General features: G+C 39.1%; 1 protein-coding gene across 6 annotated transcripts in view; it reads left to right on the top strand.

Annotated features, from left to right (window-relative positions):
• NTRK2 (neurotrophic receptor tyrosine kinase 2) overlaps nt 1-24254 on the top strand; it is a 200512-nt gene that overhangs the window by 8567 nt on the left and 167691 nt on the right. For all 6 annotated transcript variants that reach the window (XM_048291143.1, XM_048291148.1, XM_048291144.1 and 3 more), the window contains exons 2-5: nt 10539-10613; nt 10845-10916; nt 16931-16999; nt 20017-20171. In XM_048291143.1, coding sequence (XP_048147100.1) covers nt 10539-10613; nt 10845-10916; nt 16931-16999; nt 20017-20171 — 371 coding nt within the window. The remainder of the gene's footprint in view (nt 1-10538; nt 10614-10844; nt 10917-16930; nt 17000-20016; nt 20172-24254) is intronic.

Below are 24254 nucleotides of genomic sequence, written 5' to 3'. Positions count from 1 at the left end.
TGGCATTTATAATCTGGCAACTCCCTACCAACTGTGAAGGCACTTAACTCAGCTGGCTACTCTCCGCAATGGAGAACGCGTTTCTTCCAGGAAGTGATTCAGGAGGCTGAATTAGGGTCCCACTGCAAATTACCCAATGCAGTCATCCCCCTCCATCTCCACTGGCTATTAAGAAAACATTGGGGACTTAGGTCACTGGAGTGAGGGGCAAAAGCAAGACCTTTGTTTTAGCAAGCAGGGTCATACTGTGGAGTAAACTGATTTTGTGGTCCTAGGTAACCATTTCAGCATGCATGCGAAGAGCTGCTCTGCTAGAAGCAGAGCATGGGTCTGAATGAAGGTCTTGCATGTCAGCATCTTAACTGCTGGTCCTGTATGGTGTACAGATGTGGGCTTGCCTTGGTTCTTCCTGTCTGAGTTGCCTTCTTTGGCATGGAATATTCAAATGTGCTTTTGGGTCAGAGAGCAGGACAGTCTGTTTAGCTAAGAGGCTGTGATGGTTATTTGTGTAGTGAGACAGCTGGGTCCTGCTCCTGCTTCACTGAGTGCTCAATTAAAGCAAAAATGAGAACAGCATAAACAGGTAAGGTAGAGATTACCTTCTTTCAGATGGCTTTGTAAATATGGTATCTTCTGAGAGACTGGAATCATATTTCCTTAGGGAGAGGAAGAAATTGAACCTGGTACCTCTGGAGCATTTCCTCCAAATCTGTGGTCTTCAACCTCATACAAAGATGTCTTTTTTTCCCCCCCCCCCCCCCAATTTTTCCACCCACTAGGTGGGTGAATAGTCTATTGCATATTCATCTCCTATTCTCCTCTCCAGTCTTACCTCTTCTAATTTTTAGAAACAGGTTTTGGAACACAAGATGCATACGGTGATCTTCACCTGGTAAACATATATACTGTACTTCCCAGCTGGGAGCAGTTTTGTTGACTCCATGGGTCTAACTATGTAGTGTACATAAGCATATGCTTTAAGTGTTTTAAGTTTAGAGTGGTAGTAAGTAAGCATATTTCTAAGACTCTACTGTGCACATATCACAGAATCACAGAATATGCTGAGTTGAAAGGGACCCTCAAGGATCATTGAGTCCAGCTCCTGGCCCTGCACAGCACCATCCCCAAGAGTCACACCACGTGCCTGAGAGCATTGTCCAAATGCTTCTTGAACTGTCAGGCTGGTGCTGTGACCACTTCCCTGGGGAGCCTTTCCCAGTGCCCAGCCACCCTCTGGGTGAAAAATTCTTTCATTATATCCAGCCTCAACCTCCCCTGACACAACTTCAGGCCATTCCCTCGGGTTCTGTCACTGGTCACCATAGAGGAGAGATCAGTGTCTGCCCCTCCCCTTTCCCTCATGAGGAAGTTGTAGATTGTGATAAGGTCTGTTCCCAGTCTCCCCATCACCTGGCTGAACAGACCAGGTGACCTCAGCCGGTCCTCATACGGCTTCCCCTCAAGACCCTTCACCATTTTTGTTGCTGTCCTTTGGATGGTCTCTAATAGTTTAATGTCTTTCTTATACTGTGGTGCCCAAAATTGCACACAATATTTGGGGTGCAGCCAGTGCAGACTAAAGTGGGACAATCCCCTCCCTTGACTGGCTGGCAGTGCTTTTGGCATTATTTATAAATATAATAAAATTACAACAGATTGCAAACATTTTGAATTGGCACAAATCCATGTAACATCAAGGCACCTAAATAGAAAAATATTAATGCTGGATATTACTTCTGCTGTAAACACCACTGCAAATCCTGGATCACATTTGTGTACTATGACTGTCTTGTTGCCTGAAGCCTATGTCATTTAGGGGATATGAAGGTAGCACAGGTGCAGAAATAGATACTACTTGCCTTAGAGTTTGGTGTGGGTGGACTCCTCCTTTCCTGCTCTGAACATTTCTTCCAACTGTTTGTGGCACTCCTGTCTGCATTGAGACAGGGCAGTTGTTCCTTCTCTTGCATGGCTTGGTTGCATTAAGGGTTTTTGCCTGTTTTAGAGCACTTCTGTGTGTTCTCATGACTTTTAATGAAGTTGTAGCAGTGTTGCTCTTCACACTGAGTGTCTAAAATAGAAGGTTTAGGAGGTGAGAGTCCCAACAGCTGGAGGTATCCTCAAAATGCTGATCAATCTTGTATTTGCAGGTGAAGAATTCACCATCACCATGTATGTCTTGGGACAGGGGCAATGCTGCAGAGGGTGTGTAGGATGGAGGAATGCTGGAAGGTGTGTCTGCTACTGGGATGCAGTCATGAGAACCATAAGCAGAAACAGGCTGGAGAATGAGAGATATACTACTCTGCTCATAAGCAGTGACAAAAGCTTTGAAGGTAAATGAAGAATGCTGTGAAAGTAGTGGTGGTGAGGAGAAGGCAGCTTTGCACGGGTAGTGAAGAAGGTTGAAGACTGTAGCTAAAGATGTCACCTTGTGAAACAGGTTCATGCAGGGTAAGAGTTTCATTCAAAGGTAAAATGGTAGAGAAGGTGATCTAAGACTTCAAACTATTCAAATGGAAAAGAAATGCTTACAAAAGAGTGTATTTTCCTTACACTTTAGAAGTATACCAACAAATACATCCGTGAGCAGGCTTTAAGTACAAGTTGATCACAGTGTAGAAGGAGCATTGCATTTGTCGCATAGCAAAACATACAGAAATACAAAGAGAAAACTGAAAGACATAGGACGGTTGTCTGGGTGTATCATTGTGACAGAGAATTTGCTCAGAATCAAACTGGCCTAGTACAAGGGCGTGGAAAGTTATGGAAACAGTAGCAGCAATGTGGCAGTCAGCATGAGTATTAGAAATATTCTGGATTCTGACAATTGCGCAGAAAGCGTAATAAACACATCACTATGCTAATATATGCAGTGTAAGTAAGAAACTACTTATGTTAAATGAAGAACAGGATTCCTCAAGTAGAATAATGCTGATGGAAGAAGCTGTGAATTCCAAAGATTGGCCAACTAAAATGAGAAGTGGACTATACAGTAATGTAAATAAATGTGATGAGGTGAAATAGGAAACTGTGAAGAGCACATAAATGTGAAACAGTGAAGAATGACTGTGAAAGGCAATACAAATGGTTGAAACGCTCTCTGAAAAATGCATTGGCTAAATTTAAGTGGTAAGATTGATGTCAACATACAGAAGGTGGCAACCTGTTCTAGTGCTAGAAAGAGGTAAATGTCAGGAAAGTCAGTATCATGGAAAGACAAAAGGACAACCCATAACCCTCTTGGAATGTTTCAGTAACATAATGTGAAATTCTATTCATGTGTGTTTTTCATTAAAAGACAAGAATCTCTTGGAGAAGACACAGATCTGTGGTCAGGGCTACACGAGATATTTCACAGGTATTAGAAAGGAGTCTAGGAAACCAGTTGTGAACCATGGCAGCAGATGATATCATTTGCGGAATGGAAAAACGTCTACCAGTTGGGTTCTCCATGTAATATTTGCACAGAAAAGGGGTAGAGGTTATGACCATATGTAGTCTCTTGAGACTTAAATAAAAACAGAAAAAAAGAAACTTTTTGCTGGTTTATGGAAAGGGGAATATTGTTTGAGTTGCGAGGAGTCAAATTGTTCAGCAAATTTAATGTATTAACAGGATATAGATGGATTTTCCTGGATAGATGGCTTTAAGTTTTGCAGCGTTGCTCCACCCTTTGGAAGTACTGCTTTTTGATCTGTATCTGGCATGAGGTCCACTGCACGCAGTGAATGAGACAGTGGACAGGGTAGCAGGTGAGGATATAGGTCTTGATGATCCAACAATCCAGAGCAGATTGATTAGAGTATTTGATATTCTAAGAGCTAGTAATTTTAAACTGAAAAAAGCCAAATATTAATGTCAAACACTGAGAATTGTATATGTGGGAGAAGACTGACTTCAAAGGAGATTTCAGAAGGACTTTCTTATGTTGAGTGAAAGAGTCAAGGAATATTGAACATGTCAGAACCCAGAGCCAGGAAAAAAAAACTGTTGTGGGGGATACTGATTTATGCCAGAAGTGCTATCTAACTCTGAAGGATGTCCAGATACCTAAGACATTTTTTCCAGAAAGTCGCTGTCTGAGTATGTGCACCTGAAAGGAAGAGAATTCCAAGGTTTTGACAGCAACCAAGAAGCTTTAATGTTTCGATTCACTGAGAGACTTAAAAAGATGCATGTAAGGGATGGTTGTGTGAAATTCTACTGTGCTCTTGTGGAACTGATGTTTTTCCATTCTCATTTGCATCAAGGCCAGTGACAGCTATAGAGATGGTGTATGCAAGTGCTGAAAAGAGAGTATTTGCATTACTACTTTTTGAAGACTAGGTGGTTCTGCGAGAGAAAGAAATGTCACATATATTTGTATTTATTCATTCCTTTGAGATGCTCTTTCGTCCTTGCTAGGAAATAATAACATAATCAACAACAACAATAATAATAAAGAATAGCTTTATGACTGCTTTCTGTTGAGAAATAATGGAAGGGCACATTCACTACTCTCCTCTTGTATGTTAATTTACTGTGTCATTTTTAGCATATATATTATAAAGGGTCTGTACAGGAGTTTAAGCCTCTTCCTAGCAATCTGCATAAATTATTTCATACACAGGGGATGAAGACGTGTTTTGAAGATAAGTATAACATCAGAGATTAGGATATCTCTTTGAGAATAAATAGGCCATTTTTTGGCCTTCTGACAATAAAAAGGAATATCAGCTTTTCCAAAATACCTTTGCTAAGGAAAAACTAATCTGTAGCTCTCATGTTTTCCTGGAAAAACATCAAAAATTGATGTCTTGATGAAATACCAAATGTACAAACTTGGGGATCTCAAAGGGGAGGCCAGGTCTCTAAATTGAGAAAATACTTAAATAAGCTCTGCATGAATTTGGGGGAAAGTAATTCTGAAGGTGGAACTCATCAAGGGCATAAATATTAAATCTGGACAGCTGCATGAAATGTCTTAAGTTTGCTTGATTCGGTAGTCTGCTATCTGAAGAGAAAAAACCAAGCATCTTGAAGCCAAGCCAGAAACATAAGTAAGACCAAGGATGTATTACATTTCATTTTCCCTGCCTTACAATAACTTTCTGTAAACTTTGCATTCCAGGCATATTCATTTATTTTTACTTTGCCTTCATGCTGTAAAGTGGGAACTAAGGTTGGCTGGCAAACCATAGACTTCCCATATTCCAGGCAGTTGTAGTCATAAGCAAGGGTGTGGATCTGCTCCTGCAGTGCCAAAAAAAGATTGGTATCTTCACTGAATTCCCTTTTTCTTCTGCTTTAAACTGGTGGGTTGGCACTAATGGTTCAGGATGATGGCTTTGGAGAATCAATTTGCAATGGCAACTATGTGCTACTAATTAGATAATAGTATATTGTTGTGGAGCAGAATGTCTGGGCCCTGTTGCCTCCTGGCAGTTGACACAGCCGTACATCAAGAACAGGGAATTCTTGAAATTAACTGATCTCTGACCTTGCCTGTGAGATGCTGAGTTCCAGATTGTCCTGGACAACACATTACCTGAGTGTGGGATGTGTGTAGTACAGGATTTGCTCAAAAAAAGGGCATGCCTGTGTAAAGAAAGATCCCAGAGCTGATTATGTTGTCTCCAGAGCTGCTGTACTGGCATGTGGAGGGCTATTTCCTGTAGTCTTCTGTGACTTATGGTTAAATACTCTAAATGTGAGGAAAAAACCCTTAGGGAACCTGTGATAGTGGCAACCAGTTTTTCACTCTTTGTGATATACAGGGTGATTCACGGTTTAAAAAAAAAAAAAATACCACTGTAGTACTTGCTCAGAATTTGTCAGGAGACATCAGGCAGCCAAGGATGGAGTCAAGCACTGGTAAAATTGCTGAATGCTAGGTAAGTCCACCATGGATTGTCTCAACACATCTCAACACACTGCATCTTTCCTGAGTTATGGCATGCTCCTCTAGCAGTAGAAGTTCTGTTTCCTGAAGTCATCCTCGTGAAATCTTGCACTTACAGTACCAGATGGAGAAAGCAAAATAGAATAAAATAATTGGAGTAAGCTTGTATATGTGTAGAATACTTGTTGGATTTAGGTGTCTATATCATGCTCATTGCTTGATAGAAATTTCCTTCCTAAAGGAAGGTTGGTTCTTTGCAGAAAGGTTTCTTGATTGAGCAGAGGTTATACCATTGATGCCTACATCTGTCTGAAACTTTATGTTCCCAATATGCAACATTGTGTAGCTCTGTGTTTCATTTTCCAACTGTGAGTTCATACCACTTCAGCATTATTTTAAACTTGGTTTCAGAGGGGCTACAAATAAAACCCATTGAATATGCCAGGTTTCACCAAGTGATGTATCAAGTTTACAAGTTTTACGTGATCTTAATGCATACCAATGAATTGGCCTATGTTGGTTGAAAATGCCTCTAAGTTCTAGCCTACCTTTTGATGAACTTGGTATGACATTTGAGTTTGTAAGAAGATATGGCACTAGGGAAGTTTTCAATGTTTAATTTTCAGTGTTAACATACAGCTCTCACAGTAGTATAGACTAGGGACATATGTGACCTGTCATTAAATGGTAATTCATCTACTGACAGTTCAATGTCTGAAGTGTGCTGCCTTTGTCCCCTAAAGACTTAGTGAAAAAATAACTTGGAATATAAAGTTTTCCCAAAGTTCAGACACATTTCACCAGTGAGTGTTTATTAATTTAAAAAACATTTTTCCCCAGTTGTATGAACTAGAGCTAGACATATAATTGTTTTATTTTTTGTAGTGTTAAGAAAATATGCTTCCCATAAAGGGAGTTTCTGGCAACAGGAATACTTCTTGAGCTGCACTACAGTGTTGTTTGCTTGCGTCTATGTTGTTAAGACCAGCATGTGCTAGGTTTTTTTCCAGCATGTCCTTACAGCTCCAAATGGAGTATAGGAAATAGAGTAAGTATGTTAGAAAGGCATATTTCTGCTGGCCATTTTTATTCAGGTTCAGGAAAAGATTTGAAAGTGGCATGAAATCCTTTTTTGAAATTACTATAGAATAAAGTAATCTAGATGGCTTTAAAAATCAGAACCCACTTTCTCTTAATGCTCTTGCAGTTCAGAAGTTGCTTCACTGATGTGAAACATAATCTGTAGCCTTTCACTCTTGTAATGAGCAAAAGTGAAGACCACCCTCTTAAAGGAGGTCTTATTTGGAGGAGTTGACTCTTATAGGTTAGGATTTTAAGCTATTGTTTCCAAAATGTTGTAGCAGTGGTGAAGTGTGTATGACACTATTCATTAGCCACTGAAGTGTGATGAGATCAACGTGGTATTGTAGGTTGCAGTGTGCATCCTAAGTGTGTGATTCTGAATGCCTTTATTAGAATTAATCTGTAGTTTACAATGGGGAGATTAAGTTAAAGGTCTGAAGACAATTGTTGTTTACTGATTACTCACTGAAGGAAAGGCAGAATGCTATAGTATAATCAGCAAATATCTTTGTAGGCAGCTGCAGGCTTGATTTAGAGGCAGCAGCCAGTATTTGTGAACCGATACGTGTGGTCTGTATACTGCTATCCAGCCAGGTTCTGGCAGTGCTGCAGTGCTGTTGTGTGCAGTGGGAGCTTCCAAGCTCTTCACGTGACTTCAGCCAGCCGTGAGTCAGTATGTTTTTCTTTTTGCTACAATAAAAATGATCAGTTAAAGAATAGGGTGGATATTCTTAAGGGCAAGCAGGCAAATTACATTTCTCAGCGTCGCCCACTGCAAGTCAAAGCTTTTAGAGTATTAATGTTTGATGATAAGTAACATTAAGGTAGAGTAGTTGTGAAGAAGGTAAAAATAGACTTCAGTTAGGGAGAGGTTTTATTTCAGATCTCCCTCTAAATTAAACCAAAGAGCAACTTCCCCTTACAGGGTACAGCTACATCATTCTACTCTTTTCTTTTTGACTGCTATGACATAGCTGCAAAGGCTGAACTTGAAACAGGCTTGTTAAGTGAGTAAGGAAGTGTAAGAAGACCTGTTTATGGTAAATTACATCTGTACACTCTTTTTTCAAGGACTTCCAACTGCGTGAACTTTGCTTTACTGTTGTGTTCTGTACCAAGAGTTTTTACAAGTGTATTGCAGAGCAGTTACTGAGTTAGTTGCACTTAGACAAAAATTCTGGGTCCCAACCAGTATGGCTGCGGAAAAGCAATGGTTTCTTTTGGTTCTTTCAGCTAGGAACTGGAATAACAAATCATTCATCTTAAAGAAACTAGTACCAGCTCAGAGTAAAGAGTGCCCTCCTCTCCCACACATAGAGTTTCTTCTAAGGAATGCAATAAGAGAAGGAAAGAAGGTACCATAAACTCATGCTACTACTTCCCAAATATAATCTGTTTGGTCTATTCCCCAGTGGACCAATACCAATCTTTTTATACAGATTGTGTGTTCATACTAAGATTTTTGTCTGATGTAAATTGTGGTAGCTTCATTGGCTTCAGCAGAGCTGAACTATTTTACACTGAGGCTTAACACAGGATGTAATACACTAACAAATTTTTGTGCAAAACTGTAAGTTATGTCAGGTTCTGGAGTTTCTTGTAGTGAGTGGTTCTGGTTAAATGTTTGCGTGATTAAAATTGGAATGTCAGATGTGGATGGGTGATACTTGTGTTTAAGTGATGGATCTGTATTTTGGCAGTGTTTGTCAGGGTTTTGGGTTTCTTTTATGGCTTAATTTTTATCTAGTGCAACCGGTTATTCTGTTTCTTTTCTTTAAATCTGAGTCTCTTCATACTCTGTGTTTCACTGTCCGTTTTCCTTAATTCCTGCTCTTACGTGATTTCCATATCTCTATCTGACCTTGAAAGGATTCCTGTTGTTTGATAACTGAGGACAGGATGAGGAAGGTATCTTTGAAACCTCTTGCATAACTTTCTTTTAGCGTTACGAGGTCCAAGTGACAGAGAAGACGATACTTAACTGAAGAATGAGTTCATGTTTAGAGGAAGTATGATCATTGACTTGCAGGACTCTTAGATTAAAGAATTGATAGATTTTTATATACTATTTCATGTTACTTGGCAAAATATGTAAACTTACCACCTCACAAAAAAGCAAACAAACAAAATAGATTAGTAAATGCCAAGATAGTAGATCAGGCTGTCTTAAAAATTCAAGAAAGGAAACACAAAAAACAAAGGACTCTTACCTTCTAATGGGTACACTGTGTTAATCTTATTCTGAAAAGTCTTGCAGAGCAGCCGATGTCATATGATGCTGTAGTAATGTGCTCCATCTAGCATCACGCATTGTTTTTTTATTGGCCTTCTTTTTCCCAAGGGACAATGGATGCCATTAGGGGAAACTTTTTTCTTTTCCTGGTGCCTGGTGAGAGCATAGCCCAAGTCAGCACTGCAGCTTTGGAGGAGAGCCCAACCCAACTTATGGGATTCTCAGGCTTCTGCTGGGATTTAGAAACACAGTGAATTTCTCTTAACACAATCAGCTGAGGTACATGGATTGCCTTTGAAAGAGCAATACACTTTCTTACTAATTCATCAGAATTCCCTTTAAATACATTCTAAAAAATGCTTAGAATGAAGAAAAGTTTTCTTCTAGCAAAGAAAGACTAACTCATTTTAGGAGAACCCACATCTTTGGTTAGTTTGTGATGCTTATGAAAACACATGTCAATCTCTGTTTAAGTTTTTCTGGGACTGGGCCTATCTTTTGAAATGTGTGGACTCTTTAGCAAGGCATGCCTTAAATCAGGCATACTTTTCTGCCTGTAATGTCAGAAGAATTGCAGTTTCCACTTATTTCTTCTTCCTGGACTGTATGATTTGCAGGGTGAAACTTCTTTCTGCAGAAGTAATGATACATTTGCTGTGAACATTTTAATTTCCAGTCTGTGGGATGTCACTGGATATTCATAGATCTCACATGGTGATAATACAAAGACATGCCTGCATTCTTTTGGGCAGAGGTAAATGATACGTGAGTGGACTCAGCTCTTTGGTCTACTATGGCAGTTTCTCTTCTCTTAATTCCTGCTTGTGTACATGAAGTACAAACTATTTTCTCAGTTTCCCCATTGCCACACCCTGTAAAAAGAACTGAAATTACTTTGTGTCAGGGAAAAACTAAGTGTTAGATGTGATTAAGTTAACAACACAATCGAAAAGACTGGGGAAGTCTGATTGTCCCTCATTGTAAGTGGGGATAACTCCAGTACTACCTTTAAACTTGTCCACTTTGTTGTTGTTAAATCCATGAGGAGACATATGTTTTGGAGGATGGCGACATTGTAATGCAGCTTTATTTGGCCTTCAGGTTGACTTGCTTTCTTCATTTCCCCTGTGTAAAACTGAGCTGCTCCCCGTCCCACAAAGTACCATTTAAATGATGAGGAAGATTTTAAGGAGCACTTCTGCTCTTCTAATTAGGACTTTGAACTAATTGCAGTAGGTCAGCAATCATTACTGACTTTCATACCTCAGTGCATGATCTCTGAGCAGTCAAAGTCATGGAAGGATCCACTTACTTCTATCTGTTTTGCTTTTTCAACAGTTACATCGCAAATCAGCGCAATTTAGAAAGTATCAATGACAATGAGGTTGGATTTTATGTTGGACTTAAAAATCTGTGAGTATGGGATACATTTTGTAAAGCTGTTTTTTCTGTATTTTTTTACAGAAGCATGTAGAGACCTTATCAAACTGTATGCCAAACTTTGTGTGTTACTGAGGAAAGTTGTAAATCTTGCAGATGAGCCTTGTAGAGATTTCATCCCAACTCTTATTTTAAAAGTTATTATCATTACACTTCCCTTTGTATTTTAAATACAAATTCTAACAGCTTTATTTATTTTCCCAGGACCGTGGTGGATTCAGGTTTAAGATTTGTGTCCCGTCATGCTTTTGTGAAAAACATGAACCTACAATACATGTGAGTAAGAACAGTGTCTTCATTCTAAGTCAAAACTGCCCAACTTGTGTTAATTTATTTATTGTTAATTTACTTCTATCTCATACCATTTGCTTTATTAAAAAATAGTTTAACGAGACAGACTTAGAATGGTCTTCTATCATTAATTGCCCTTAAATAAGATATATTTGGTAAGGGACTGGCGGATCATAAAAACATGTGTGGAAGGACCATCCGGTTTATTATCCTGTCTCTAACAGGAGATGTGTTTTGTGATAAGTAACGTAGCAGAAAGAGTACCTGTCTTGAGGGTATGATGTCCACAGTGTGCATCACTCTCAGTGACACAGGTTTGACTAGCTCTAGTCTGATTCAATGAGTTCTGATTCGATATTCGATGAACATATTTTAGCAGCTGCAGTGCAGGAGGTGCATGCATGGAGCACATCTAATATAATTTGACCAGTGTATGTGCCCAGAGACTGTGACACAACCATGAACCGAAGTCCTGGGGTTGATTCACTTTGAAAGCTCACTCAAGATCAGAAGTAATGCACCCAGAGCAGAATATAGGAATGCTGTTGCTTTCACATCCAAATGTGATTTATAGTTTATGACCTTCAGGAAGCAGAATTTGTACCTGTGCAGCTTTTTGACTGTGTTTTCCTAGATATGTTATGCTTTAGCAAAGGCTGAACTGATCAAAGTTCTCTTTCTAATACAACTTTTGTGCCTTCTAGTGGGACAGACAGACTAGCTCACTTTGCTGCTTACATGGGAAACTGTGGATGTAGTCCTAAAAAACACTGAGATCATGTGAGTGGCTCAGTTCCTCACAAGTAACCTGTTTTAGCCAAATATTCCAACTGTGTGCTTTACTCCATACATCTTCAATAGATGGACACTAACATGTATTAGCATATAGCTGAACCCTTTGCTTTTACCCTAATGAGGTTGGGAAGACATAATGCCAAACCCTGGCTTTGTAAGATACTTCCTTGTAAAAGGAAAGAACTGTTGAACGTAACACAGGGTTGATTTTATTGCTTTGCTCATGAGATGAAATCCCTTTCCGACCTGTATTTTCCAAGGAACAGCAATTAATTTGTGTAAGGAAGTGGACATGAATGTCCATTTCTGCTGTCCTTAATGTGGTACAGTCACCAGAGGAGTGTGAACCAATCTTGTGAGCCTGTGAAACTTGTATTACTTCATATAGTCATTAAAAAAGAACTTCTGCTGTAATCAGTTGGTAATATAAGGGAAGTATGTTCCAGAGTAAATTCAAGTGTTTGCCTGTGTAACAGTTGCTCAGTGAGTTACCGTTGTAAACTATGAAACTCCGTAAAGCCAAATGCATGTGCACTGGCTGTAGAAATAGTAATAAGAACATACTGTTTCAGGGGCATATTTGCAGAGAAAGATTTAGTGACTCTACTGGGAGAGAAGTGAGATTCTCTCTCTGTGCAATGAGGCAGAACAAAGCAAATTCAAGTCTGGGATCAAAAGGAATTCTGTGGTACATTTTTACATCTTTTCCCCATTACCTTAGCTGCTGGGGGGGAATCTATTGGAATACTGTATATAGATTAGGACACTGAATCTACTCATCTTGAAGATGCTACAGAGAAGAGCAAAGGAACCATAAGGAGCCTGTAAAGCAAATAATATAAGGAGGCTTAGAGCCTGAGTATGTTCAGTGCAATAAAGAGAAGATTGAAAAGGAACATACATCATTGCAATAGGACAAAGAATAATGATTTGAAAATGAAAGAGGGTTGATTTAGATTACATACAAGGAAGAAGTTTTTTACAAAAAGGCTGCTGAAATGCTGGCACAGGTTGCCCAGAGACATGGTGGATGCCCCAGCCCTGGAAGCATTCAGGTTGAGGTTGGACAGAGCTCTGAGCAAGCTGGTCTAGTTGAAGACAGCCCTGCCCATGGCAGGAGAGCTGGAACTAGATTAACTTTAAAGGTCCCTTCCAACCCAAATTATTCAATGATTCTATGCTTCTGTGCTCATCTTATCTTTAAATGAAGAGTAATTATGATGAGGAAAGCTATCAGTTCTCTCCATGACCATGAGTACAGTGTGAGAAGTAATGAGTTTAGTTTGGAGCAAGATTAATAGAGTTTTGGAAGACCTTCTCAGCTGTCTGGGCAGATGAACACCACAGAAAGTGCAGCAACTGGTAGGATCCTCTTGAGAGGCTTTTTTGCCTGTTGCCTTAGGGAAATGGGTTTTATGCAGTCACAAAGTGTGTTTGTCTCCAGTGGTTGCTTCTAACCAAAAGTTACTCAGGTAAAAAAAAGTTTTCAGAAAACTGACCATTGAACAGAACAGAGAGATCCTATTAACATTACCACTTAAGGGAAAAGTATCACTGTACATATGTGAGCTGCTAGGCTTTACAGAACCCACTGGGATAAGATGCCTTTAAAATGTTTCAGCCATAGGAAGAGCTGCTGCTGGAGCATGCAATCAAACTGGGAAAACGTATCTGCTGGTAAGCAGACTTTGTTAGAGCTGTAACTCATGAAGCTCCTTGTTAGAAACAAATTAGACTGACTTTACATCTCTTCTGTTGATGTAGATGAATTCTTTATGCAGAATCCTTACATTATGAACCAGGAGCTTATCCAGTCTCGTACTATGTTTTCTTTTGGTGGGGATTTAGTCATGTTAGCAGACATAGGATAAACCTAGATAAGATGGAAAATATTAAGTAGCACCAGCTGCTCTAGATGCACAGGACAAAGCAGTAAGTATGGAGGTATTTTTTACCAAGGCTAATCTGTTATCCCTGCAGAATGCATTTGTTTGTTTTCTTTGGCAAGTCATTATGCACATTAAAAGGTTTCTGAAAGCCCCAGTGAACCATGGCCTGTTGTCATCAGCAATAAAAATCCTGTTGACTACTTATCAAGGAAGTATAGCTCCTGTTGTGGTTGGGACAGTGAAGACTATTAAGAGCTAAAATAACTTTGTTTTGCAAGGGTAATCTATGAGTACAGGTCTTTGAGAAGTCTTTTGTTTTATTTTGGAACAAATTTTTTACTATCCCATAAAGAAAACCAAAAGCATTTTTCTGAAGATTGATGTAACTGTATAAGCATTAATTTTGCTATGATACTGTTACAGCTTTCTTTTTTATTCTATGAAAAATCATTTGATGTAGTTAAGGAGCTATATTATATGAAAGTAGTATTTATTTTATGAATCATACAAGAGTATCAGTTTAAAATAAACTTATTAACACACATTTCCTTAATCCCTTTTTTGTCATTTCCTTGTTTCCTTGGGAAAGCTTATGTAGTCCAGGTATCTTTTGGAAGTTATCTATCGTGAAAAGATTTGAGTAATAACATAAACAATAGGAAAATAAATGTCCTAATAGATGCTACTAAAGTAATTAATAGCCTTGCTCATCTAATTCTGGTGTTTTCACTGCTCATAGACTCAAGTTAGCCAACAGTCTTGTTTTAGTAGTGCTGTAGTTAATAAACTTATGTGCTGCTAACAGTAATTTAATGGATCTGTGTAATACACACACGTTGTGTATTGTCAGTGCCTTTAAATGTGAAAACATTTTGCAGCAAGTGCCAATTTACAAAAACTTTCAAAAATAGTTGTTGTTACCTGCCAGGCTGCATCTAAGAGTATTGCTAAATCAAAGATTGTGAGTGTAGTGTATATATACAACTCCAGGTATTAAAATGTGTTTGTATGTCTACACTGTTCAGGTTTAGGTAAGGCAACCAAAGGAAACCATTTGAGACCAACCTTGCTGCAGATTTACCCTTGCTTGCACACAGGGCTGGTTCCAGCCATAGGCAGAGCAGGCTGCTGCCTGTGGAGCAGGACTGAGTGCAGCAAAATGGCCATTTCTTCACCTCTTCCCCCCAATTCTCCTTAGATCTGTTCCCTCCTCTTTCTTGCCTTCCCTTTTCAGAAGCACTACAGATGATAGAACTGTCCCCATGTTGCTAGCTCTGTAAATCTTTGTGCAGCTTCTCAGTCTGGTTTTGTTCTACTCATATTGCCACTGGTTTGCTTTTAGCTGAATTAGGGCTAGCAAGTTTAAAGTGAGCTTGATATTTTCATGTAAAATACAGGCATGCTTTGATTGAATTTGGGTCCTCCCCTTGAGTTTAGCTTTGGAGCCAGGCTCTGTACTCCTGACTTTTTTTTCTATAAGAAAAAAACTCTTTAGAACCTCAGATGAATTTTCTTTGGGCTGCTCACCATGGTCCTTTTATGTGTAGTTGAATTGGGGAATTAATTAATATTCTCTTTCCATGAAAGTGGAAGTGTGATCATTAACTACTTCAAAATAAACCTGGCAGTGATTTTTTTTTCACTTAGCATGAATTAAAGAGACAATGGTAGGCATCTCTGTGGTCAATGAAAAGTGCTCACTTTATAAAAAATATATAGAAAATTAAATTTACTGTCAAAGTATTTCTTAAGGCGATACATTTATAGCAGTGGTCTGCAGGTAAAGCCCACTGTGTATCTGGTTGTCTTTTGGGAAAGGTAGGATTTATTTGCTCTGCAGGTAGGAGGGGCAGGTGCATGCCTTCTTTGGCAGTACCACAGGACCCTCCACCTGTGCTGCTTGTCAGTGTGGGAACAGGAGGGATTCTCCTGCGTGGTGAGTGAAGAGTTGCCCATGGAGGGAGAGGGTTTGATGTTGCACCATGCTGGAGGCAAAAGCCCAAGTCAGTATGAGGATCCAGCTTCTTTTATTCAACCTCCCAACACAGAGCATATGCATACGAGGAAAAAACACATAGTGACAGTTTTTGCTTAAACACAACTTCTGTTCTATATGCAAATTGTGCTTTAATGTTGATTTATCCCATCAGGGTCCATGAGACATTTCCACCAGCATCTGCCATAGGGCAGTGCAATTCACCTGACTAATGAAATAGTAGCTCCTCTGTTTTGCTCTCACACATGAGGACCAGTCAGTTTGTAAACTTCAGGCTCTTGTTTGCCAGAAGGAATCAGTGATGAAATATAAATATAATCTCTTTAATTCTGGTTTAAACATTTGTAGAAGATCCAACTTATAATTTATGTGAAAATTGTCTTGTACTCAAAGTTCAGTGACTGAAAGTTGGGAAGCGGACACTGTGTTCTTTAGTCAGATTAAAAAAAAGAAGATATTTAATCCCTGGTTTTAAATGCAATGCAACTTTAGTGTGGAGCCCCTAAGGCGCCTTTATAATACCACATAAAACTCATGGTATTTTGGCTCATAGCACTGATTTGCACTTTACTGCTGGCAGTTAAGCAGTTTATTGCTCTCACTATCTTAAATCGGTAGACTGATAAGACTGTACAAAAACAGCATTATTTTGCTTTGAGGTGGAGAAAGCAGTTTTGTAAGCTTATGAGGGGAGGAGTATTTCTGATTCAGATAAACATTTCTTTGCTCTGCATAATGGGAGAGGACCTTCCACTTAATTACCACTGGAAACCATAAATGCTTAATTGACATAAAAAAGCCCAATATAGGCATTTTACAGTTTTCCTTTTGATCTTCCGTGTGGGTGCATATTGCACATGCAATTTGAAAAGAACAACTAAAAAGCTCTTACGTGGATGTGTGCTAGCATGTGAGGAGGGCTTACATGAGTACAGAGTTTGGTGCAGCATCAAAGAAAGGGATACACCCATTTCACATGAATAAATTGAGCATATAATTAACACCTGGACTTTACAAAATACTTTTGACACACAGTTAAATCTGCTGCTTTTCTACAACTGACAACGTGCTAAAAGTGAAAATATTGATCCCTGTTGAGTTTGATTTTGAATGTATTTGATGTTAGATGCTGACTGAATTCAAGCTCTTGAAATCCTTCAAACCATAAAGTAAGACTGAACATTATCCTTTTACAACTGAAGTCAAAGGACTTTTAGAGCTGGTTCAAGTTCTTAATTACTTTTTCAAGAGACACAAACTGTATTTTTAGTGTAAGAATAAGCAATTCTAATTAATGCAATGTTTCTCTTTTGACATAGCAATTTGTCCAGAAACAAGCTCTCAAGTTTGTCCAAGAAGCCTTTTCGCCATCTGGGTTTGTCTGATCTGTAAGTTGTCATTTCTTGAAATACAAGTTCATTTTTGGCTGGAATGGAAGAATAACAGTTCGAAGTTTGTTCTCGTAAAGGTAGAAGTCCATCAGGAATTAGGTGTGAAATTCTGGTCCAAAAAAAGCATCAATGCAGGACACTTAAGTGCAGAGAAATTTTTATTCCAGGACTTCAAGAAGGTTAGGTATATATTTTAAAATAATGTAGAGGTCGAAATAGCCTCTTCCTTCAGCTTTAAGATATTTTATTATGTGATTACTTCACACAAAACTACTGGTGTTCATATTAAGTATCTGAACCTAGTGAAAATACAGTCTTTTGAAGATCTTCATGTGGAGATTCTCTCATATTCTTATAGTGGCCACACAGCTTGTATGCTTGTGGCTGGCTGTTGAAGAGTATTTTTATTTTCTCAAATTCTTGAGTTGCACTGTGCTTTATATAATCGTTTAGCAATGAAAGCACTGGTAAACATTAATTCATTGATTGTTTCAATATTAACATTTTTATTCTCTTTAATATACAACGATTTTCTTATTGATGTATGCTCCAAAATTTTGGTCATCCTGTGTACTCTCTGCTAATATGCAGAGAGCCTGGAGGAGGTCTGAGAGAGTTGGGGCTGCAGAGGAGAGGGAGGTTGCTCTCCTGGATCTCAGAGCAGAGTCAGAAGTTGTCCAAAGTGCCAAGTAAGAAGCACCAGATGTGCTATCCTAGCCCTCTTCTGGTGAACTTCAGCATGTGAGAAGTGAAATGAGCAAATCTTAGTGCCACAAAAAGAGGTTATGCCCCTTAGGTATATTTTGTTGAGTATTAGGTTGGTATAATTATTTTCTTTATGGTCCAGGGAACACTGCTCATTCGAGTTTTCTTTCATAACTTGACAGTCGCTGAGCTCTTTAGTGAAGAGACTAGGTAGTTGCAAAGCTCTCTCTAGTTGCAAAGCTCTCAAAAAGCTCCATGCCTTTTGTTGTTCTGTTGCTTCTGCATGAAGAAGCAGGGCAAAGGTAGTGGGAGTGAGCCAGACATGGGAAAAGTAGGTAGTGTGAAGGTTAAACAGAGTAGTATTTGAGGTATGGAGGCAATGCATGATGAGGCACAAGTTGAGAGAAAAAGGGGATGAGGTAGAGTGTTGTGTGCTTGGGAAAGGGAGTGTAGGACTAGACAAACTGAAGTTACTCAAACAGATGTTGTGATGAAATGAGATAAACAGATGTGGGGGAAATGAGGAAAAGAAAGTGGAGGGATAAAAGCAGAGCCTGAAAGGAGGACAAGCAGTGATATAATCAGTATTGTTGAATAATTCTGTTGATAAGTGGTTAATACATAGCTGGAAGATCAGAAACAGGAAGGAAGGGAGAGTGTTGATAGGTGAATCTGGGATATGAACGTTGCCATAAATAGCTTCTGAGGAACTTCCCCTAAATCTGACAAACAAGTATATTTGTCTTGTTGGTACTCTTGCAAATCAAAACATAAAGGGATGAGCAGTTTAGGATAACGTGTAGTAGAGGATATTCACCAGGTATTACAGAGAAGGAGATGCCACTTTGAAAGGTTTCTTCTAGAACAAATGAACTGCAGCTGTAAAATTAGAGCAAACATTTGCTTTACATAGGTCAGATTTTTTTTTTCACAAAAGTGTCTGTGGAGGGTCATTATGCAGCCAGCATCCTGCCAATGATGTGTCTAACTCCCTAGATGGGTTTAGCACAAAGTAAAACAGTAGAAGAAGACTGCTCAGCCATTGGTCAAGTGAAATTTCTCTTTACCAGGAAGCTATAGGATGTAACAGAAGATGGAAGTAAATCTCACTGTTTTGAAAAACCACGTCATAGGCTTTGAGCCAAGGAATCATGTTCATAGTATGTCTCACACAAACAATTTTTGTCCATGCTGTGGTGGTGCTGAAGTCCAGTGGATGACTTCTGTGAATACAAATTTCTTCTTCAAACACGTTTATGGACCCCTGCAGTTGTTTCTCCTCAAAGAACTTGAAATGGCTTTTGGGGGAACAGGTTATGGCTCTGATAAGATGATTTTTTTCATGATTTGCACACTTAATGTCTTCAGGAGGCATTTATGAGCATAGATTCTGTAAGAAACTTGAGCTTCTGTATGTCGAAAATACCCATGAAACTTTGTTAAGAATGATTGTTCTCCTGGTAATGAAATGCCTTAAACAGACACTTGCGCACACACTTTATTAGATCTCTTGTATGCCAGTAGAAGAAAAAAATAACTGGCCACTGTTTAGGTAGATATATTTCTGTTCATATTTAACTTGCATGTAATTGCATGCCATTGTTGTGTAGTTTTATTAAATTTTAAAACTAGAATTTGGTAAGTTTGCTGTGGTTTAAATTCCATGCAGTGTACTGTATCAATTTCTGGTTTTCACTTGTATTTCTTCATGACATTGCCTGTGGTTTTAGTGTGAGATTTTTCTAGAGTGTTGTAGCAGATGAATTTTAAAGATTAGGTACAATCCTTTTTTGTGATTAAAATTTGTAAGAGTATGTGTATAATCCAAAACTGTTTGACTTCATAAAGAATTTACCACCCCACAGCAATAAACCATTTCTGAGATAACTGAGCGGTGACCCAGGTGTAGAAGAGAAGAATTCTAATCTTTTCTTGATTTCTGAAATAAAATGGGGCTTCTTGAGTGGCCACTCTCCACGTGCTCCTGATTTACACTGATGAATTGGAAATAGCAGCCACATCCCCTGTGTGATCTCTTCTGCCTTTGATATTCTGGGTCCTCAGTGCATGCAGAGCTTAATTCCCTACATGGAACTGTTACCAGCTTGGCAGCTTACATTGCACTGAGTTTACCAAGGGCACATGTGTTATGCTGCTTAATGAAAGGCTTCAACTTGCCTTCCTTAACCTTCCTAACTAAAGGATTCAACTTGTATTTTCACCCAGCTGAATGCTTAGAGGCCTCCGCCCCTCATTTATTTTTTATGCATGATACATTCTGCCTTCTAAATTGATGTTTTTTCCTGTAGGATATTGGTAGACAATCCATTCAAGTGTTCCTGTGAAATCATGTGGATCAAGAAATTTCATGAGACCAAGTTTTCCACAGAAATTCAGGACTTATATTGCATAGATGACAACAATAAGAGGACAGCCTTGCTGGATATGAAGGTCCCGAACTGCGGTAATATTCTTTTAACATAAAACTACTGCTAAATTTTTGTGAGCCAGGAAAAACAAAAATGCTTTTTTACAAGGTACTTCTCAGGATGACAACAATGCTCTAAGTTTTCAGTGGAGATATTAACCACTCAGTGGTCTTTTCCCCACATGGAATAATTCTGGGAACTTCATAGAATCACAGAATCACAGAATATGCTGAGTTGAGAGGGACCCATTAGGATCATGGAGTCCAATTCCTGGCCCTGCACAGAACACCCCAAGAGTAATACCTTGTGCTCAAGAGCATTGTCCAAATGCCTGTTGAACTCCTACAGGGTTGGTGCTGGGACCAGTTCCATGGGGAGCCTGTTCCAGTGCCCAACCACTCTCCTGATATCCAGCCTGAACTCCCCCAACTCATCTTCATACAATCTCCTTGAGTCCTGTCATTGATAATGAGTGTGAAGAGATCAGTGCTTGCCCCTCCTCTTCCCTTTGTGAGGAATTTGAAGACCCCAGTGAGGTCTCCCCTCAGTATCCTCCAGGCTAAACAAACCAAGTGACCTCAGTCACTCCTCATATGGCTTCCCTTCAAGGCCCTTCACCTGTTCATGTGAAGCTGTTCGTTCTTCTCTTGATCCTTTAAGAATGTACCATTATTCAAGTGCAGGGAAACAGAATACTGGTTATGGATAACACACAAGTATTATATAGAACGCATGTGCCTGTGTTGAACTAAATATTAGTGTTTCCAAGCTCAATAGACATTCATAGCTCAATTTTACCTTCTTGAATTTTTTTCAGGTATTTATGGTTAATGAAGTCTTTGTTTTTCTTCAAAAATACTAGTACTAGGACCATAGGAAGAAAATTCAGAACTGCATGCTACTTGAGACAAATTAGCAATAGCTATGTTCCTCATGCAAATAAAACTCTACTGAGTTCACTTTAGAGGCTATACCAGAGAGTTATATCAAGCTTAGGTCTGTGACATATTGGAGCATATTGTTTTCAGATACATTGATCTAGAAAAAAATGGAAAAGTTATATAACAATAAGGCCATCTCCTTACCTTTTTTATATACCACTTTGCTGCCTACAAATTGTCCTGGGACAGCTGGGGAAAGGTTTCACTCAGTAGCTGGAGATTTTTTCTCCTCTGTGTATTAGGGGCAGAGATGGAGTGTTTCTAACATGATGTCACATCTGCTGGGCTCTGGAAGCAGAGTGGGAATCTGGTATCCCCAGCAGCAGGCACACAGGAAGGAAGGGGAGCAAGGAGATCCTCATGGAGGGCTGATTTAGATAGGAAAAGCTATAAGTCAATGTGAACATTAGGAGAAATTACACCTTTTCTCCTTCCATCTTTGCCCATTGAGTGTCCTTTTCTCCATTGCCTGTGTGGAGGGTGTGGCATGCTCTGATAGCAGCTGCCAGCAAAAACCAGCTGTGGTAGGGGACACTGCAGGCCCATGAAGTGCAGCATTTAGTGTTGATAATGTGTTTTGTGGCCACATATTGTCGCCACTGTTGGTCTTGTGTCGACCTTCTTTCTGGGACCAGGCATGGTGGCAGAAATGGTGTTAGTGTCTGGTGCAATCAAAAAAAACCCCACCTGTTCAGGGAGTCTTGTGAGCTGCACAGTTAGTCTTGTGTGCTCCAGGATCTTATTTATGTGAAATGGGAGATACAATACCTAGCTGAGCTAAATGGACCCAACTTTCTGCTCCAGCTGGATGGACTAGGAGGTAGATTAATGTGTTGGGTGTAGAGAGGTTGGCTGTTGGACTGAGATCAATTATTGAAAAAGAGAAACTCCAGCACATTTTGTAACATTCCTGGCTGGCACATCTAGAAGCTACCAGGTAGCTAGGGTTTTCCTCTGAAAACTTTTGATGTTTAATACCCAGAATTAAACCTGTGGGGGATTAGTTCTTTCCCCTGATTTCTTAACCATCTGCAGCCAAAACAGGCTCGTCTCTGGGCCCTGAATGCTGTGTAGGTGCATATGTGTATACACATGCGTGCAACCTGTGGGCATATCTTGACTAAAATACGTGTCATGAGAAGGGAAGGTGGTACTTCCAACTAGAGGAGGAGGAGGAGGGGAGGGAAGGTGAGTATATACAACGTTTAGACTGGAGTTTGCAGTATGCGTAATTTGCGTACGGAAAACATGCATTGTATTGACAATCTGAGTAGATGCCAGCACATGCCTACAAATCATTTTTTGTTAGTGTACAGGGTCCAAATATCACTAAATATTACATCATTTTTCCTCCTCTTTTTTTCCCCTTTTAGCAGCTGTTTCCTCTTCATTTACCTTTTTCAAAATGAACCAATGCAGGATATAGATTTTTAATAAGGATGACAACACATCTTTTTCCTAAACATAGAGTAGAGAATCCCAGGTGAAGAGGAATGGCAATATTGGTGGGCTGTGTTCTGGAAGTTATCTGAAAAATCCAGTGCATGGCTCTTGATTTCAGTACCTTTGCAGATATTTTTCTGTATTTAAAAGGACAAGACTTAGTTTCAAAACAAAACCACTAATGAAGCTGGTTTATTTCATTTCCAGAACCTTCTGAGAGGCTAATAGGTAGTACTGAAATAGAAGAGAAATTCAGCTTTTGATATATTGATTTTTTTTCTCCTGTGAATTATGTGACGCTTCTTAGCTCCCTTTGACGTGAAGAGAAATTTTTGGGCATGTAGGCTTCCTCATTTTTTTAATAAAACCTTTTCTCTGCTTTTTTAATTTTCTCGGCTAATGAAATGGTTTCATTTCATATCCTTGTTGAATTTGTTTGGTTTTCTTGTTTTTTTTTTTTTAATAAACGAATCAAATGTGCACTCTTCTTTGTGTTCAGATGTTACTAATTACTTCATAGTATTATAGTAAGAGGCCTATATGTGATAGTACTTGATAAATGTTTTGGTAATAGGATGTCTTTCTGCTGTGTGCTGTAAATAAATCTCTTGCTGGGAAGTAGCTAGCGGCCACTGTGGTTTCTTAATCAAAGGGCTTTGGTTTGTAGGTAATTGATGAGAAAATTAGCAGATTTCTGTGGTACTTTGCTAACTGTTTGTATGGTGGAAGTGTTCAATAATGTGCTGATTAAAGATTGATTGCAATTTAGATGTCATCAGCTTTGTGATGTATTTTCTTGAGGTTTAAAGTCAAGTATGCTCACTACCTAGAAGATCCTTTCCAGCTGCAATATTAGAAGTGTCAATCAGTAATTATTTTTCCAACTGCATTTGTAATCTATGTAGGTATGATGAAAATTATCAGATTCTTCTAAGTTTTAGGTTCACATGTAATTACTATGTCAAAGGTTTTCACGTTGCATCTACCACAGTAGTAGAGCCTTTTGTGTATACAAATGGTGGTGTACAGTTTTGCAATTTTAACAGCATTTGCCAGTTGTCTGTACAGCATGGATGGCACCACCACCTGGGATAACTTCTTCTGTTTTCTTTTGATAAATAGCATTAGAAAATCAATAAAGAGAACTATATGAGTAAACACTTCATTCCTATTAGTGCTTCTAAGCTCTAGTGGCTATTACCACTAGTGTCTTAAGTCCTTGGAAGTGAGGCATGTTCTGTGCCTTGGGTAAGGTCACTGAAAAGACTGTCAGTCTGCAGATCTCTTGAATGCCAAGAAGGCAAGACCACGTCCTTGGGACTGATTGTTTATGTGTTGCTTGCATCCTCTGGTAGACATTCAGTTGCTGAGCCGTTATCATTGATTTCAGTGATACTGAAATAAATCTTTTTATCTTGTGGTGTTTTGGGAAAAGATGTGGCTTCTACAGCTGTCTCTACAGTCCTATGCAGATTTTGTGTTGCTTTGCTTCTCAGTCTGGTAATGGCATTTTGCCTTATCTGGCCAATTTGGATTTGTATATGCAGATGTGGTGCTTAATCTGTCTTTCAATTTTGCTTACTGTACCAGCTTTGGATGCTTTTTTATCGTATATTGTTTCTTTAGGTGCCTTCTTTCTTGTCACTGATCACACATGCTAGCTGCAATCTACTGAGCAATGTCGCAGATCAGTTCCCTTTGCTAGTTTGCTTTACATATCACTACGGTGTGTTC

Source organism: Corvus hawaiiensis, chromosome Z (assembly GCF_020740725.1).
Source record: "Corvus hawaiiensis isolate bCorHaw1 chromosome Z, bCorHaw1.pri.cur, whole genome shotgun sequence".
NCBI lineage: Eukaryota > Metazoa > Chordata > Aves > Passeriformes > Corvidae > Corvus > Corvus hawaiiensis.
Note: the sequence above shows the minus strand (reverse complement) of the source record. Positions and strands in the feature narration are given on the sequence as shown.